This window comes from Nyctibius grandis, chromosome 10 (assembly GCF_013368605.1).
Source record: "Nyctibius grandis isolate bNycGra1 chromosome 10, bNycGra1.pri, whole genome shotgun sequence".
Lineage (NCBI taxonomy): Eukaryota > Metazoa > Chordata > Aves > Nyctibiiformes > Nyctibiidae > Nyctibius > Nyctibius grandis.
In genome coordinates this window covers 12,553,324-12,569,351 of record NC_090667.1, presented here as the reverse complement: position 1 = coordinate 12,569,351, position 16,028 = coordinate 12,553,324, and the positions used below count along the sequence as shown (strand labels likewise).

The 16,028-nt window shown below is 55.6% G+C and overlaps 2 protein-coding genes and 1 non-coding gene across 3 annotated transcripts in view; 2 read left to right on the top strand and 1 right to left on the bottom strand.

Annotated features, from left to right (window-relative positions):
- LOC137668024 (zinc finger protein 721-like) overlaps positions 1-3,797 on the top strand; it is a 164,933-nt gene extending 161,136 nt beyond the window's left edge. Inside the window, exon 5 of the mRNA XM_068409295.1 lies at positions 1,957-3,797. Within this exon, the coding sequence (XP_068265396.1) occupies positions 1,957-3,774 (1,818 nt within the window). The 3' untranslated portion in view covers positions 3,775-3,797. The remainder of the gene's footprint in view (positions 1-1,956) is intronic.
- A 762-nt stretch (positions 3,798-4,559) lies between these two features.
- LOC137668035 (zinc finger protein CKR1-like) lies at positions 4,560-7,096 on the bottom strand. Its single transcript, XM_068409318.1, is given in 8 exon segments — positions 4,560-5,549; positions 5,552-5,720; positions 5,722-6,141; positions 6,144-6,215; positions 6,217-6,249; positions 6,251-6,280; positions 6,282-6,556; positions 7,003-7,096. Coding segments are annotated over 8 exon segments (1,578 nt in total). The 5' UTR covers positions 7,091-7,096; the 3' UTR covers positions 4,560-5,058.
- A 4,893-nt stretch (positions 7,097-11,989) lies between these two features.
- TRNAL-CAA (transfer RNA leucine (anticodon CAA)) lies at positions 11,990-12,098 on the top strand. Its single transcript has 2 exons — positions 11,990-12,027; positions 12,053-12,098. It is a non-coding gene; the product is annotated as a tRNA-Leu (tRNA).
- Positions 12,099-16,028: the final 3,930 nt, after the last annotated feature.

Sequence of the window (16,028 nt, the reverse complement as noted above, 5' to 3'; positions counted from 1 at the left end):
CTTAAAAAAAAAAAGCAAAAATTTCAGGAGGGATCTGTGGTCCATGCTCGAAATCACCCTTTTATTCCTGGCATCAGTAAGTCGGCGAAAACCTTCTGAAAATCCACCTTTTCCCAACCTACCTCCTCTATCCTCTGCTGCTAGGGAAAAAAAAAATAAATTAAATCAACCCACACATCGGGATCCTAATACGCACAGAGGAGGATGAGGAAAGGGTTGGGGGAGTGGTGGTAATTTGCTTTTCAATGATTTTTTGGCAAAGGAGAGCACCAAACCTTCTTCCTACAGCTGGGAAAACTCATGTTTTCCCCCCTGCTGCCCCGAGCAGAGGCTCTGAGCGCTGGAGATTTTGTGTAGAGAAATAACCAGGTGATTTATCCTCTTTGAGAAGAGAGGAGCGATTGCTATGGGGTTTTTTTTATGGGGGGGGGGGGCGTGGAAAATTTGGGACAGGAGTCTCTGGGATGAGCACACAGTTTGGTGCAGGAGGAATTATCTGTTGGATAAAATCTGGGTGAAAATGAATTTTTAGGGTAAGGATCTCTCAGCAGAGTGTTGTCTGCAGGTTACAGAAACGTGTCCTTCTTGGGCTGGGTTTTATCTAATTTTTAAAATTTTTTTTTGAGGAATCATGCTGTCTGCGTTTGTTTTCTCCTTCTGCTTCCTCCTCCCCATTAACATTTGGGGAAAAAATAAAATTAATTGTTCAGATAGAGGCAGAGGGTATAAAGTTCCTGCAAGATTTGGGAAAATACATGGTGGGGTAAAGGATGGAGGTTTTTATTAGCTGCTTGTCCCCACGCCTTACCCCCATTTTGTGATTAGGCCTAGACTTTTAATTAGCTTATTAGGGAATAATAATCTATTAGGGAATCTGTAGGTTAATAAAATAGAGGGTTTTGCATGAAAAGTCCAACTGATGGGTGCAAATCCGTAGGGTGATGGGTTGCACGCTGGGCTCTGCTTATGGGGTGTCACCTCCTCCTTACGGGGGGGACACTGGGCTCTGCTTACAGGGGGGGTTCCCTCTTTCTTTCAGGGGGTCTGGTGGCACCAGCCATGGAGCCGTACGTGCTGCTGGACCCGCGACAGCGAGCGTTGTATCGCGACGTGATGCAGGAGAGCTACGAGACGCTGATGGCGCTGGGTGAGGAGCCTCCCGCTGCAGAAAATTTGGGGTGGATGGAGGATCCGGCTTGCTGGATCCTCACATCTTCATGCAAGGGGTGCTGGGGTCGGGGGGCTGCTGGGGAGGGCAGACCCTCCTGGCCCACGTTGCTCATCCCACCTCTCTTTTCCAGAATTCCCCGTTTCCAAGCCCGATCTGCTGTCCCGCCTGGACCACGGGGATGAACCTACAGCCCTGGATCTCCACGTGCCCAGGGACACCCTGGCTGCAGGTGAGCGGTCCATGGAGGTGGTGGTGGATTAATTACCATGTCCACGTTGGTGGCAGAGAGGAGCGATGGGGATCGGAGGTGCCTCTGCTAGAGGTGCTTCCCTGGAAGAGCATGTGAAACAAAAAAGGAAGAGGAATCCCTCCTTGCTCTCCTTTTCCTACCACCTTCCCATCTCCCAAGCCCCAGGAGAGACGATGTCTCCTGCCTGGGTTGTGTCTGTCTCTCTTTGTGCCCCACAGAGGATGGAGCAGGAGCAGAGCAGGAACCCCCTCGAGAAGAAACTGTTGAGAAAGAGCCCAAAGTGGTGAAACCTGAGGGTGAGGAGCAACCTTCGAGGAAACCCGTGGGCGAGGAGCATCCTTCAAGGAAACCTGAGGGTGAGGAGCATCCTTTGAGGAGATCTGTGGGTGAGGAGCATCCTTTGAGGAAACCTGTGGGTGAGGAGCATCCTTTGAGGAAACCTGAGGGTGAGGAGCATCCTTCCAGACCTGCCGAGGCCGGTGTGAAGGCGGGCAGGAGCGGAGGACTGGGAGAGATGGCCACGCGCCCGGGCGAGAGCCAACCCAGCAACACGTGCGGCGAGTGCGGGAAGAGCTTCAGCCACAAGTCAGCCCTGGTAAAGCACCAAAAAATCCACTCCGGCGACCGCCCCCACGAATGCCCCGACTGCGGCAAGTGCTTCATCCAACGCTCGGACCTCACTATCCACCAGCGTGTCCACACGGGCGAGCGGCCCTACGCCTGCCCCGACTGCGGGCGCCGCTTCAGCGTCAGCTCCTCCTTGCTCACCCACCAACGGACCCACGCGCCCGGCGGGGAAAAACCCAACCGCTGCCCCCAGTGTGGCCGCAGCTTTGCCGATCCGGGGGCTCTGGACCGGCATCGGAAGAGCCACTTGGGTGGGAAACCCTACGAGTGCGGGGTGTGCGGGAAAGCCTTCGCTTGGAGCTCCCACCTCGAGCGGCATCGGCGCATCCACACCGGCGAGAAGCCTTTCCAGTGCGCCGAATGCGGGCGAGCCTTCGCCTGGAGCTCCCACCTCGACCGCCACATGCGCACCCACGCCGCCGCCGCCGCCTCCGAGGACGAGGAGGGTGGGGAGGCAGAGGAAGAACCCCCGCCACCCCCTCAGAAATGCGCCGACTGCGGCAAACGCCTCAACCACCAAACGGACCCGCAGCGCTTCAAGCACAAGGGTACCCAGACGCCGCCGGCCGGTGCCGAGCCCTCCAGTAGCCCCCCACGGCCCTACTGCTGCGAGGAGTGTGGCAAATGCTTCGGCCAGAGCTCCAACCTCCTCAAGCACCGCCGCATCCACACCGGCGAGCAGCCGTACCCCTGCCCCGATTGCAAACGCTGCTTCCGCTGGGGCTCAGCCTTGGCCAAGCACCAACGCACCCACACCCGGCAGCAGCAAGCCGGGGATGCCACCAAAGCCACGCCGGTAGCCCCTGAGGAAGCTGGAGGAGGTGGCAAACCCTACCCGTGCGGGGCGTGCGGGAAGAGTTTCGGTTGGGTCTCGCACTTGGAACGCCACCGCCGCATCCACACCGGGGAGAAACCCTTCCGCTGCGGGGAGTGCGGGCGGGCGTTCGCCGTCAGCTCCCACCTGGAACGGCACCGCCGGGTACACACCGGCGAGCGGCCCTACCGCTGCGGCGACTGCGGCAAGAGCTTCGCCGTCAGCTCCACTTTAGTGGCCCATCGCCGCACCCACGCTGCCCAACCGGGCCGGCCCCACGCCTGCCCCGAGTGTGGCAAGGGTTTTAGCACGCCGACCAGCTTGGAACGGCACCGGCGGCTTCACCGCGGCGAGAAACCCTACCAGTGCGGCGTCTGCGGCAAAGGCTTTGCCTGGAGTTCCCACTACGACCGCCACCGGCTCACCCACACCGGCGAAAAACCTTTCTCCTGCGCCCACTGCGGCAAATGCTTCGGCCGCAGCTCCCACCGCAACCGGCACCAGCGTGCCCACGCGCAGGGCGGCGCGGAGAAGCGGCACGTCTGTCCCGAATGCGGCAAAGCCTTCGGCCTCGGCACGGCCCTGGCTGCTCACCAGCGACTGCACGCCGCTGCCGCCGGCACCGGGGGCCGCAGCCCCCTCTCCTTGCTGCCGCCTGCGTGGTGGGAGGGTGAGAGGCGAGGGGGGACGCCCACCCCCTCCGAATTCTGGCCCGAAGAGCCCAGCTCTGTTTTCCAGCAGCACCCAGTGCCTTCCTCCTCCTCTTCCTCCTCCGCAGCCCCCAGGGGCTGGGCTGCCAAGGCTCTCCTGCCCCCCACCATGGCGTGGAGGCCTGGGGAGGGGGACACCCTGCAAAGTGATCCCTCTGCCCCCCAGGAGCCCTGGGCTTCCCTGCCTCCCCCCAGCTCCTGAAGTGGGGCCGTGGGGATACTCAGAGCCACCCTCAGGGACACCACAGCCAAGGAGGGAGGCTGGTCTGTCCCCCCCCTCCCCAGCACAGGGTGGGAAGGGGCTGTTGTGGCAGCTGGGGGTGGCCCAGGATACCCTGGGGTGGGGGGCAGGATGGGGAAGGGGAGGGTGAAGCGGTGGTGGGGAGGGGGCACGGGGAGGGTGAGCGGTGCGTGCCGGGGGGTAGCAACCACTGTAGGGGCTTTGGTGGGAGACGGAGGGTGGATTTGGGGAGGGCTGGGTGATAATTATAGGGCGGTGGGGAGATTATATTTCTCCCTATAACCCTCCTCATCCTCTGCCCCACTGTTGTAGGGGGGCAGAAGGGGGTAGGGGAGGGGACCCTCGGTGAAATCACCCAGGATCACCTTCCACAGGGGGGTTTTGGGGGAAAATGGCTCAGAAAAGAGCCACGGGGACCTGCATCAGTCACCAGCTCTGCTGCTTCCTTGCTGGGACATCCCCAAACTGCTGCTGGGGTTGTGCCGAGGGCGGTTTGGGAATTTGGCAAGGGTGGAGAGGCCGGGTTTCCTCAGCTTGGGTTAGCAGGTAATAAAGTAGAAGGTAGTTGAGCGAAAAGAAAAACCCCTCTGCCTGTCTCAGCGTGTTTTTGCCTTTGGAGAGGGAGAAGACGCTCGTGGTGTTTCCTACCAGGAGCAGGGAACGGAGCCCGAAGCTGGTGCACAAGGAGATCCAGACACAGGCGGCCGCGAGGTACAGGGCTCCCGTTTTATTCCTCGCCCTCTCCATCGGTGCAACATGACATCCCCTTCTCCAGCCTGTCTTCTCCAAATGACACCGTGTTTTGGCACAAAGAACCAGCCCCAGGTTCCCCCATCCATTCCTGGTGGGGAAGAGCACCATTTCCCTCAGGAAGAAGCTCCCTCTCCCCCTGAGATGTCCCTTTTCAGGGTCCCCTTTGCAGAACCCTTCACCCATCACTGCTGGAAGACATCAGGAAGGAGAAATCCCACCATGATGCCTCATCACCCACCCCGCGGTGCCACCCTTCACCCCTTAAATGTCACTTGGTGTGATTTGTCTCTAAGATGAGTTTTCCCTTGGGCACAGTCCTCCCTCCTCCCATCTTTTCCCGGTGGAGAAGAGCACCGTTTCCCTCAGGAGGAGGCTCCCTCTCCCCTAAGACGTCCCTTTTCAGGGTCCCCTTTGCAGAACCCTTCACCCATCATTGCTGGAAGACATCAGGAAGGAGAAATCCCAACCTGAGGCCTCGCTGGAGCAGCCCCGTCACCCACCCCGGTGCCACCCTCCACCCTTAAATGTCACTTGGTGTGATTTGTCCCCAAGACGAGTTTTCCCATGGGCACAGTCCATCACACCGATGTTGGGGGGTCTTGGTCCTTCAAGGCTCCTCACCACTGCAAGCTCCGGGTGGTTTTCACCAGCCCCACGACGCTTTGGGGGCTTCTCCCCCACCAACCTGGTCCTGGAGGGAGGTAGCAGTTGCGGGGCGAGGTGGAAAGCGGCTTTGGGGAGGTGGCTACGGCGGTGTTTGGTGAGGTGGGAGCTCTGGCTGAAGGCTTCGCCGCACTCGGGGCACTCGTAGGGTTTCTCGCCGGTGTGGACGCGGCGATGCCGCTCGAGGTGGGACGCCCAAGCGAAGCCCTTGCCGCACTCGCCGCAGGTGTAGCTCTTCTGGGCGGCGTGGCCCCGCTGGTGGGCGAGGAAAGGGGGTGCCTCGCCGAAACGTTTGCCGCAGTCGCCGCATTTGTAGGGCGGTCGGGGGAGTGGGTTTTGCGGTGCTGGAGGAGGTGAGCTTTTTGGGAGAAGCGCTCGCCGCAGCTGCTGCAGGGAAAGGGGCGTTCGCCCGTGTGAACCCGCCGGTGCCGTTCCAGGTGGGACGCCCAGACGAAGCCCTTGCCGCAATCGGCGCAACGGTGGGCGCGCTCGCCGCCGGTGACACCGCTGATGCCGCGCCAACGCCGGCCCGGCTCGGAAAAGCTTGCCACAGTCGCCACAACGCAGGGCTTTCTTGCCCAGGTGGGTGCGACGGTGACGGGCCAGGTCGGAGCTTTGGCAGAAGGTCTTGCCGCAAGCCGGGCAGCGATGGGGCCGCTCGCCGGTGTGGCTACGGTGATGCTTGGCGAGGTGCGAGCCTTGGCTGAAGGCTTCGCCGCACTCGGCGCAGCGGTAAGGCTTCTCGCCGGTGTGCACCCGTCGGTGCCGGGCGAGGTGGGACGCCCAGACGAACCCTTTGCCGCAGTCGCCGCATTTATGGGGTTTCTCGGCGGTGTGACCCCGGCCGTGCGCCGCCAGCTCGGCCGCGCCGGCGAAACGCTTGCCGCAGTCGCCGCATTTGTGCGGCCGGGTCGGCTGGCGTGGGTGCGGCGATGCTGGAGGAGGTGGGAGCTCTGGCTGTAAGTCTCGCCGCACTCGGGGCAGGCCGAAAGGCCGCTCGCCCGTGTGCACCCGCCGGTGCCCGCTCCAAGTGCGAAGCCCACGGGAAGCCTCTTGCCGCAATCGGCGCAGCCGAACGGCCGTTCCCGTGCAGGGTCCCTTGCTGGCTGCCCCACGTAGGGGTTTGGCACAGTCCAGTTTGGGGACTGCCGTGGCTTTGGCATCTTGATGGCACCGTGTGGCACGGCTTTATCCGGGCGCTTCATTTTCCGCCTGTTCGAGCCGAGGGTCTTCTCCTTCTCCGGGCTGTGGGACGAGCGCGTGTCGAGCTCCTCACAGCTCTCTGCCGCTCCTTCCTCCGCTGCTTTGTCACTCACCAGCCCCTGTGGCTGCTGGGAAAAGGAGGCAAAAAGGGGGAGAACGTGGCCTCGAGTGGAGCAGGGGGTGGCATTTAAATCGATGGAACAGGGATTCCCCCTCAAAAAAAATTCACCTCCCAGAGAGAAGGAAGAGAGATGCAATGGGAGACCTGATCCCAGTTTGAACTGGGAATGTGGCGGATGCTAAGCACACCCCTATTTCCAATTAAAAAAGAAATAAATGCAGAGAAATCCATATATTTCCCTGCAGAAAAAAAAATAAATTAAGGAGAGGGCTGGGGTTTGGGGAAATCCCTCTCAAAACCTGCCTGGATTCCTCCTCCCCTCCTTCCCACCCCATTCACGATCCCTTTTCCTCCCTGCCAGACACAGGAAAAAAACAAAAGAGCAAAGAAAAACGGGGGGAATGTTCAAGGAGAAAGAAAGAGGATTTTTTTTTTTGGTGTTTGCTTACCAAGAGACATCAGCGTTTCGTAGCTCTCCTGCATCACATCCCGGTACAGGGCTTTCTGCCGTGGGTCCAGCATCACCCACTGCTCCATGATGGGCTGGCAACCGGAGAATGAGGGTTTCTCCCTCCGTTCCTCGCTCAGGGCTCCTCAAAATCCCCTGTGGGGAAGAAAAATCCCTTGAAATGAAGGAAATCTCCCCAGGTAGTGCTTCTTGGTTGGGTTTTGATGCTTTTTCTGGGGGTGCCTCGGGGTTTTTTTCTCCCTGGGTTGCAGCACACGATGGTCCCTCCATCCAGGACGAAGCCCAAGCCTGTGTGGAGCAGCTTGAGGATGCAGGGGCAGGAGGGTCCCTGTTTTCCCCCCCATCTTTCTGGCAGATCACATCTCACAACAATCCCCCCCTTCCTCCCTCCCTCCAGCATCCCAGTTCCCCCAGTCCTCATCTCACTGGGAATCAGCCCTCCAAAGGGTGACAAGGATTTGGGGGACCTGTCCCAAGAGCTTCATGCCCCATCCCCGGGGAGCCCTGGATGCACGTAGGGCCCAGGGCTCCCTCTCCATCCCGCTTATCCCCTCTCCTCTCCCCAAAGGAACTGTGGCTCCTGGGAACATCCCCAAGGGCCACATCCTGCAAGCTCCAGCCCTGACGCAGCTCAGGACCCATTGCAGAGCGGGTGCACAACCCTGCTCAAGGTTTCTCCCCGTTACCTGGACTCCCCGGGCTCAGGATTCAGTGTCGGCCGAGCTTGGAGCTTGCCTCCGTAGGGTTTTCCCCTGGGGGAAACGTCCTCCCTTCCCAGGCTGATGCTGCAAGGAGAGGGGGGGATGCACAGACCCCCTCCTTGCACCCCAAGAACCGCAAGCTTTCCAACAGCAGGGCACAATGGAGGCGAGGCCGGGCATGGCTTTGCTCCGGAAGCCCAAGCCGGTATCCGGGAGAGAGGAGACACCAAGAACAAGCTCCTCAGCGGCAGCGTTTACCCAGAGCCCTCTAGAGGTAACCCAACCCTGGCTTCCCCCCCATCCCCACCCTCCCCGCAGGCTCCCAGCACCGGGACCAACCGCTTGTGGTGGTCACCATCACCCCGCATCGCCCCCCACATGCTCTTCCCATCTTTTGGAGAGCCCCAGAGCCTTGCTGGAGACTCTGCGAGGGGATATTTTGAGTAGTGTCACCATGGAGAAGCGTGGGAAGGCGATGGGGGGGTCTCTCCGGGGCAAGAGGGCATCCCCCAGGTGGGAGAGGGGGACACCGGGCTGGTTACCCTGATCAACATCAAGGGTGGGAGCTGTGCAAGCAATAAATCAGGTTTTCCACCTAGAAAAGTGACCCAAACCGCATTTTCATCAGCTTTTTCCCCCCAAAAAAGCTCCAGGATTGGGAGTCGTGCGCTTGTGGGTGGGGAGAAGGGGGAATTTCCACTTACCGAGTTATCCCTCCTTTGTTGCGGGAGGAAGAGATCACAAAGCCAAGGAAAACACAACTCTGCAAACAAGAAATGCAGCTGGGGAATGAGAGAGAAACTGGATTTCTCCCTCCGAGAAAGCCCAGGAGATCTGAAACCACGCGGATGCTTTTCTCTACGGTGGGACGCAGGGGGTTTGGTGGGGGTTTAATCCTCCCTGGGTGGGAGAAGCCGGGAGCGGAGGGGGAAGCGCTAATTTTCTTTTCATTTGCTTTGGAAAGAGCTCAAGGATGAGGAATTATCCCTAAATCCTGCCCTCCCTGACGCAGGGGCGGTTAACCCCTGCCTCCCCGGCGAAGGAGCGGAGCTGGTCTCTGCAGCCTCCCTGCTCCTCTCCTCCCTGCTCCATCCCTCCTTGTGCTGGGGGCAGTGGATGGATGTCCCCGAGGGAAGCCGTGGGACCGAGCCCTGGTGTTGGGGGACACTGGTTATGGGAGGACACAGGAAGGATCAGCTGGATGCTGAAGGTGGAGGGGAGAAAGGGGCTCTCCAGGGATCCTGGTGTTCTCCAGCAGGGGGCTGTGGTGGTGGGTGCTGGTGTGGGGCAGCAGAGCCCTGCCTGCGTCCCCAGGCCCATCGAGGCCACGCGGACAGCTCTCCTCACTGGGCTCCGTCCGCACCAAAATCCTAAACCAGAGACTCGAGGTGATGGGCACAGGGAGGGAGAGACCCACATGGGTTGTCCCGCCTCTCAGTCCAACCCCAATCCCTTTACTGGGACCAGTGTAAAGAGCAGAGAGAGGGAGCACCAATCCCTGCCCTTGCCCCAGCCCCGTGCATGGATGGGAATTGTGCCACGAGAGGGCATGGGGAGACCAGAGCTGCTCCCTCAGGACCTGGCTCTTCCCTGGTGATGGGAGCAGCAGATCTGCTCCCAAGAAGGTGGAAAAAAGTCCATCGAGGCAGAGTTCTGCTGGCTCCACACCGGTGAGCGACCCTACATCTGTGGGGGTTGCAGAAAGGGCTTTCAACGTCAACTCATCCCTCACCAAGCACCAACGGGTGCACACCAGGAGAAGCCCTACTGCCACCAGAGCTCATCACGCACCAGCAGCTCCACCACAGCCATGGAGGGCTCCAGCTCCCCACACCGTGCTGGTGAAGCCCAGTGATGCCAGCCCAGCCAGGTGGTCTTCTCCAGGGACTGGAAGTCGACCAAAATTCTGGTTATCTTGTGTGTGCACCCATGGGGAGTCCAGGCACACAAGCCCCACAGCCTTGTCTTACCTCCAGGCTGGGGCAGGAGGAAGCCCCTGAACCTCAGGATCCCCAAAGGGGCTCCAGCAGCCAGCAAGGAGCAAGCCCAGTGGCCAGAGGCCACATGGGTTGATCTCCTCCTACCACTCCACATCACTTTGGATCCCATGGGGGGAAATCCTGAGCTCGGATGGTAAAAAGCCCAGAGGGGGTCACTGATCCTTCTGCAGATGGGCCCAAATGTTGGACTCGTTGGCCAAACTCATCTACTTCCATGTCCCAGAGCTGCACAGACACCTGGGGCTACCCAAGCTCTGGCCACAGCAAGGTAAAGCAGCCATTTCCCTGCCCTGCTGAGCTTCAGGTTGTCCTCACAGCTGCACCTATTCTTGTTTTAACATCGGGACTTGTTTTTTTTTTGAGTATGAGCTGTGAGGTCATTGGGCTTTGTCTGTAGAACATGGCTAGGGAGCTTCAGACAACACTGGGCTTTGGTGTGGTACCCACCCATCTCCTTGAACCTTGACAAAGGTTCAAACACACCAAACCCACGAAGTGCACACCTATAAATAAAGAGAATTAGTGCCAGAAAAGATCATTTATCTCTCCTGCTTCAGTACCAAGCCAAGATGAGTGTAACTCCAGGCATGACTCAGAGGCCATCGCCCCGTTTCCAACCGTGGCAAACCTCCCCGGTGGATCTCCAGCCTCCTCAGATGCCTGGTGTGGTCTGAGATGAGGATGGCATCTCCTGATGGGGAGTGGTCTTTCCCTGTGCATGCTGAGGTCTCAGCTCCCAGCTGCATGGAGATGGTCTTCAAAGAGGTCAAGATGGAATTTGGTGGTCTCCCACCAGCATCATGGGGGGGCTGATTAGTGTAGCCTTATGTGGGCAGGGTGCTGAAGGTGCTCCCATCCAGGAGCTACCCTCCAAATTACCTCCTGTGTGAGCATGTGGGTACTGGTGGGACTCCAGGTTTGGTGGTTGTCTTACAAGAATGATACTGAATCAGGCAGGTGAGAAAGACTCTGAGTTATTCTTTTCTCTTCTCCTCTTTTCTTCTTCTCGCAGGCACTCAATGAGGGAGACAATGAAAGATCCACGGCGAGAGGACAGGCCCTTGTCACTCAGTTCATGCGAGAAGATCTGCCACGGATGGAGAAGGCAAAATGCACTCCAACTTCTCTTTCCATAACCTTCTTCACAGCAGCCTGCAGGTCCAAGGTACCGATGAAGGACCCCCGGCGTCGCCTCCTCTGGCGGTCCGCCTCGGTGACCAACCCCTCGCAAAGGCCGCCCATGGAGGTTTTCATCAGCCTCTTCGCCTTCGCCGACATACGCCTGGTGGGTGGTGGAAGCTGGTTCAGCAGCCTGGAGATGTACCTGTTGTAGGATCCCTTCGGAGCTGGTTTCCGCCACCCAGCCTGAAGCTGGAGACCTTCTCCGTCTAAGTGGAGGCTTTGTCCTCTTGACTTTCTGCTTAAGTGGAGGCTTTGTCCTCTTGACTTTCTGCTTAAGTGGAGGCTTTGTCCTCTTGACTTTCTGCTTAAGTGGAGGCTTTGTCCGCTTGACTTTCTGCTTAAGTGGAGGCTTTGTCCGCTTGACTTTCTGCTTAAGTGGAGGCTTTGTCCGCTTGACTTTCTGCTTCCTCTTCCTCCTCCTTGAGGTTTTTCCTCCTCTCTTGGTGGCTGCAGCCATGGGGTCTCCTTCAGACTCAGTGCTCCTCCCTGCAACGATGTCCCACCACAGCCAATGATCTCATAAACAGACATATTCAAATGAGGGATTGACAATGCAGCCCAGGATTGGCCAGCTGCAGCAAAGCCTTTATGAGGTAGCTCTTCCTCACCCAGAATTTGCATAAGGATTTTTTTGCCTGAAAAGCATGGAATTAGGCCAGAAGAACACACCCTATTTTTGACTTGACTTAACCCTAGTGAAACATCCCAAGAAGTTTCTCCAAAAACACCTTCTGCATTTCCTTGCAGAGAAAGAGTCAGGAACAACTTGATTTTGTTTCTTCCTACGTAATTATTTGCACTCGCTTAACGAAGGGGCGTGAGCCAGGGTTACGGGCGTGTTTTGGTGCAAATTGGGCTTGGTCTGGGTCTTCCAAAAAAGCAAATCCTTCTGTTATCCCAAGTGGGCAACGGAGACCACATGGACCATGGAGTGATGGAAGCAGAAAAGAGCCAGAAGAGGGGTTTAGTGACGCAAAAATATAAACTTGCTGCAAATTTGGAGGGTTATAAAAGAATCAGGAAAGATCAGGTGTGGAAGGATTAATTATTGAGGATGAGGAGGGTGAGGAAGGTTTTTGACAGTGTCAGGATGGCCGAGTGGTCTAAGGCGCCAGACTCAAGGCTTTGCTTTCCCTGCCCTGGGGATTTCTGGTCTCCGAATGGAGGCGTGGGTTCAAATCCCACTTCTGACACAACTTTTTCCTTCAAAACCCAAAAATTTGATAATGTTTTTAAATAATTCACCCATCATCCCCGCACACAATTTAGGGAAAACGCTGATTACCCTTTTTTTTCCCCACAAAAAAAACCTTGGTCCTGTACCTCTCTACGAGGAGAGGTGGAGGTAGTGCAGCTGCCCCTCCATGGGGTCGCTCGTGGAGTGGTCACACATGGGTCCACGATGGCAAACTATTGTCATCTCTTCCCTGGTGGTCTAGTGGTTAGGATTTGGTGGCATCCACCACCCGCAGCTCACGTTTGATTCCCAAGCCCTCACCATCCTCTCCTACAAAAGAAACCCCTGACACCACCAAAGGTTAGTGGATTCCAGCTTTATTGCAACGCCACGTTGACCATTTCGTTCGACAAACACCCCAACTCCACCTGGTGCGTTGCTGAGGTCTTCCCAAACTGGTGGCTGCACGGGTCTTTTCAGCAATCGGGGTGTTTTGGTGTTTTAATTCCTCTCCCTTGGGCTTTAGGTCTTGTTCGCCACCCATCCGAACCTCAAGGGGAGGAGGACGTTTTCTCTAGTACCATCTTTCTCAAGCCATGGGTGGGCACACACCTCCACCTCCTCTTCGGCACCACGCGCCGCAGGGCGGCTTGCACGTGCCTCGGGGTTTGACGAGGGAGTCGCGTCTCTTCCTCCGCAGCCGCTCGGCCTCGTTCGACCACCTGCTTGTAGACCTTCTTCACAAAGCTGGTCATGAGCACCTTCGCCTGCTGGGAGAGGAGCCAGCTATCTCGCTGGGTCTTGGCTTTGGAGGGGCGTTTCAAAGCCCTTTTCTTCTGCTGCTTCTGCTTTGCCTGGTGGCGATGCTTCCTCTGCTTGACTGGAGATCTCCTGCCATGGCTCCTCTGTCTCCTTCCATGCTGGGGTCTCCTTGCCTGCTGGGGTCTCCTTGCCCGCTGGGGTCTCCTTGCCCGCTGGGTACTCTTCTTTCTTCCCCTAGCAGATGCCATGGCTCAGCCTTGTCCCCACGCTGCCCAGACCCCTCAATCCTACAAACAACCCCACCTCCCCATTCCATGCAAGTGAACATGCAAATGAGGGGCAGCTCTGAGCCCTACCATTGGCCAAGTGAACAATGCCCCCCCCCTACTTCACAATGGGGACAATCCTGACCAGTGGGGTCCCTCTTGGCCAGGGCAACAAGGCCTGATGGGTGCCTGCAAGGTTTGAAGACCTCTATGACCCCTCACCCCTCCGGGTTGCTCACCCTCCCCGTGAAAAATCTTCACACCCAACCTAAAAAAACTACAATTTATTTCTCAGAGTATCACCCCAATCTCCAAAGTTTTGTCTCACAATTGCACGACCGAGCCAAGTACGTGCAAGACGTGTCCTGGGAGTCTTCTGGGTGAGCAGGAAACAAATGACAAGAAAATCCTCTAAAAGATGTCCTGCTCTCAACAGAAACTGCCCGCACACCTTAGACCTGTGTCTGCCCGCTTGAAGACTCATTATGGCTAATGACTTAGTTAACAAATCCACCCAGATACACCAATCCACCCAGGTACACCCCGGATTTTTCCCTCCCCATGCTTTACATACATATCTCATTTCATATCTGCATGTAAATGCTCACACATACAAGCACCATCCCATGTTTCTTTCAAGTTCCTCCATGCCCCATGAAAAACACAGTTGATGTCCACACCAACATCTATCTGCTCTGATTCTGGAGGACCAAACCCTTTTTTTCCTCCTCCCTTCATTAATACCAACATTCAAACCAGAAAGACAATAACTTGGAAGCAAATAATTGTCCCTTCTTCCCCCATCCCACACCAGCTGATTCATTTTGATTTTCATCCCTCCTGCTGTCCTTCTCCAAGCTTCATGTCGCAATCGATTTCAGGTGGAAACTCAGTTTCCAGTAATCTTTAGGGAAGCAGCAGACAGGAGCAGGAAGATGGGATGAAATCCTTTTGCAATTGGTGGCGTACATTGCTCATACTCAGACAATAAACCCTGTCATTTGAGGCTGATCCTAAAGCAACTTGTTACGACGTGTTAATTGAGCTTTTATCAAAAAAAAAAATGGAACAAACTGCCCTCCCTCACAAATCTCCAGCTGTCCTGGGAACATGTGTACGTACTGGTTTAATCATTTAATCCCTAAATCCCCCAAGAAGTATCATTGCTTCATAGGAAGAGATAATACGTGTTGATGGGTTTTCAGCGTAGACGCTCACAGGTATCAGGAAAACAACCTGGTAATCACAAGCCAGTGAAAAATCAGACACAAAACAAGGGGTTTTTGCAGAAAAATAATGCCTCTACCTTTTCTAAATGTTAGACCAGAATCAAACTGGTGGATTTTCTTAAATGGAGATGTTCTCTGGAATAAAAACCTCAAGAAAAACATTCAATCCTTCAGTTTTTCCCTCAAGAAAAACATTCAATCCTTCAGTTTTTCCCTCAAGAAAAACATTCAATCCTTCAGTTTTTCCCTCAAGAAAAACATTCAATCCTTCAGTTTTTCTTAGATGGAAAGTTTCCCACAGATGTTCATCCCTCGATTTTAATGAGGACAAAGGAGAACTTGTGGACATCACAATGAAAGCTGGTGAAGATGCAAGGAATCGGTTCCTAATTTCACCTTGATGCAGGCAGAGATGTCCTGGAATTAAAAACATCACCATTTTGGAAGAGACTGACCCTATCGATGGCACAGCCAAGGTGATGTTAAAAGCACAATGAACCTCCTTGGCCATCCCAGCAGCAACCCTGAGAACATGGGTTCGAGGAAGATTGAATTGCTGCAGAACGGGGCTGCCTGCAGGAGCAGACAAAGGAAATGGGACCATAAAATCTCCACCTTGCTACAGAAACACAGCCACACTCCCTCAACAAGCACATTGCTGGGCAAGACCCACATCCTGGCTTCTTCCAAGAAGACCTATTGAACACAGCAGCACAAACCCCCCATGTCTAGGTCACAAGTCCACCAGAACCAAGAGTTCCTCCGTAGGTGCAAATGTATTCAGTGGTTCCTACTGAGCAGCAAAGATTTAAACCCTGGTCACGAGTGGTTTAAGAAATTTGTAAAAACCCTTCCACAAAGACCAGAGTCACACAGAGGGAACCTAATTTGTAACTTCCTGAGGCCGTGACTTCATGGAAGGGGTCATGCATGGGATGTTCATGCAATGCTCACAGTCCTGACCTTGCCGTGGTTCTGCAACCCACTCTTCTGAGGCATTATTTAAAACAGTAGACCAATCATGGTGGGCACCACCACCTGATCTTCCCAAAGCCCCACATCCCTTGCCATGATTCTCCAAAACTCTACTTAAACTTTGGGAACTGGACTCGATTCTTATGTTTCCCTTCTACCTCGAGATATTTTATGGTGAAACTTAATAAAACCCCACCCTATAGTTGAGACTTGAATGGGATAAAGCACGGTGATGAGGTTGGCTCTGCACAGGAGACTCGAGCTGTTGCAATCAAAGAACTTAAGTAAGAGGTACTGAAAGAAGACAGAAAAAAAATAGTAATACCAAAGCTCTCAACCTTGTTGCCTGGATGACCAGGGAAAACACCCAGACGTCTAAAGACCAAACTTTTAATTGCACAAGTGAATGAGTTTGCTTTGGCTTTGATGCACGTAGGTCTGGGCTCCAACGCAAGGAGAACTGAAAGTATTTCAAGAAAAAAAAACAATAAAGGAGGATTTCAATAAGAAAGGTTGTGGAATCTCCTTCTCTGGAGACATTCAAAACCCACCTGGATGCGTTCCTGTGTGACATGATCTAGGTAATCCTGCTCCGGCAGGGGGATTGGACTAGATGATCTTTTGAGGTCCCTTCTAATCCTTGACATTCTGTGATTCTGTGAAAGTACCACTAAGAAGAGCCAACGACTACTGATGCTTGCAAAACCATTTCCA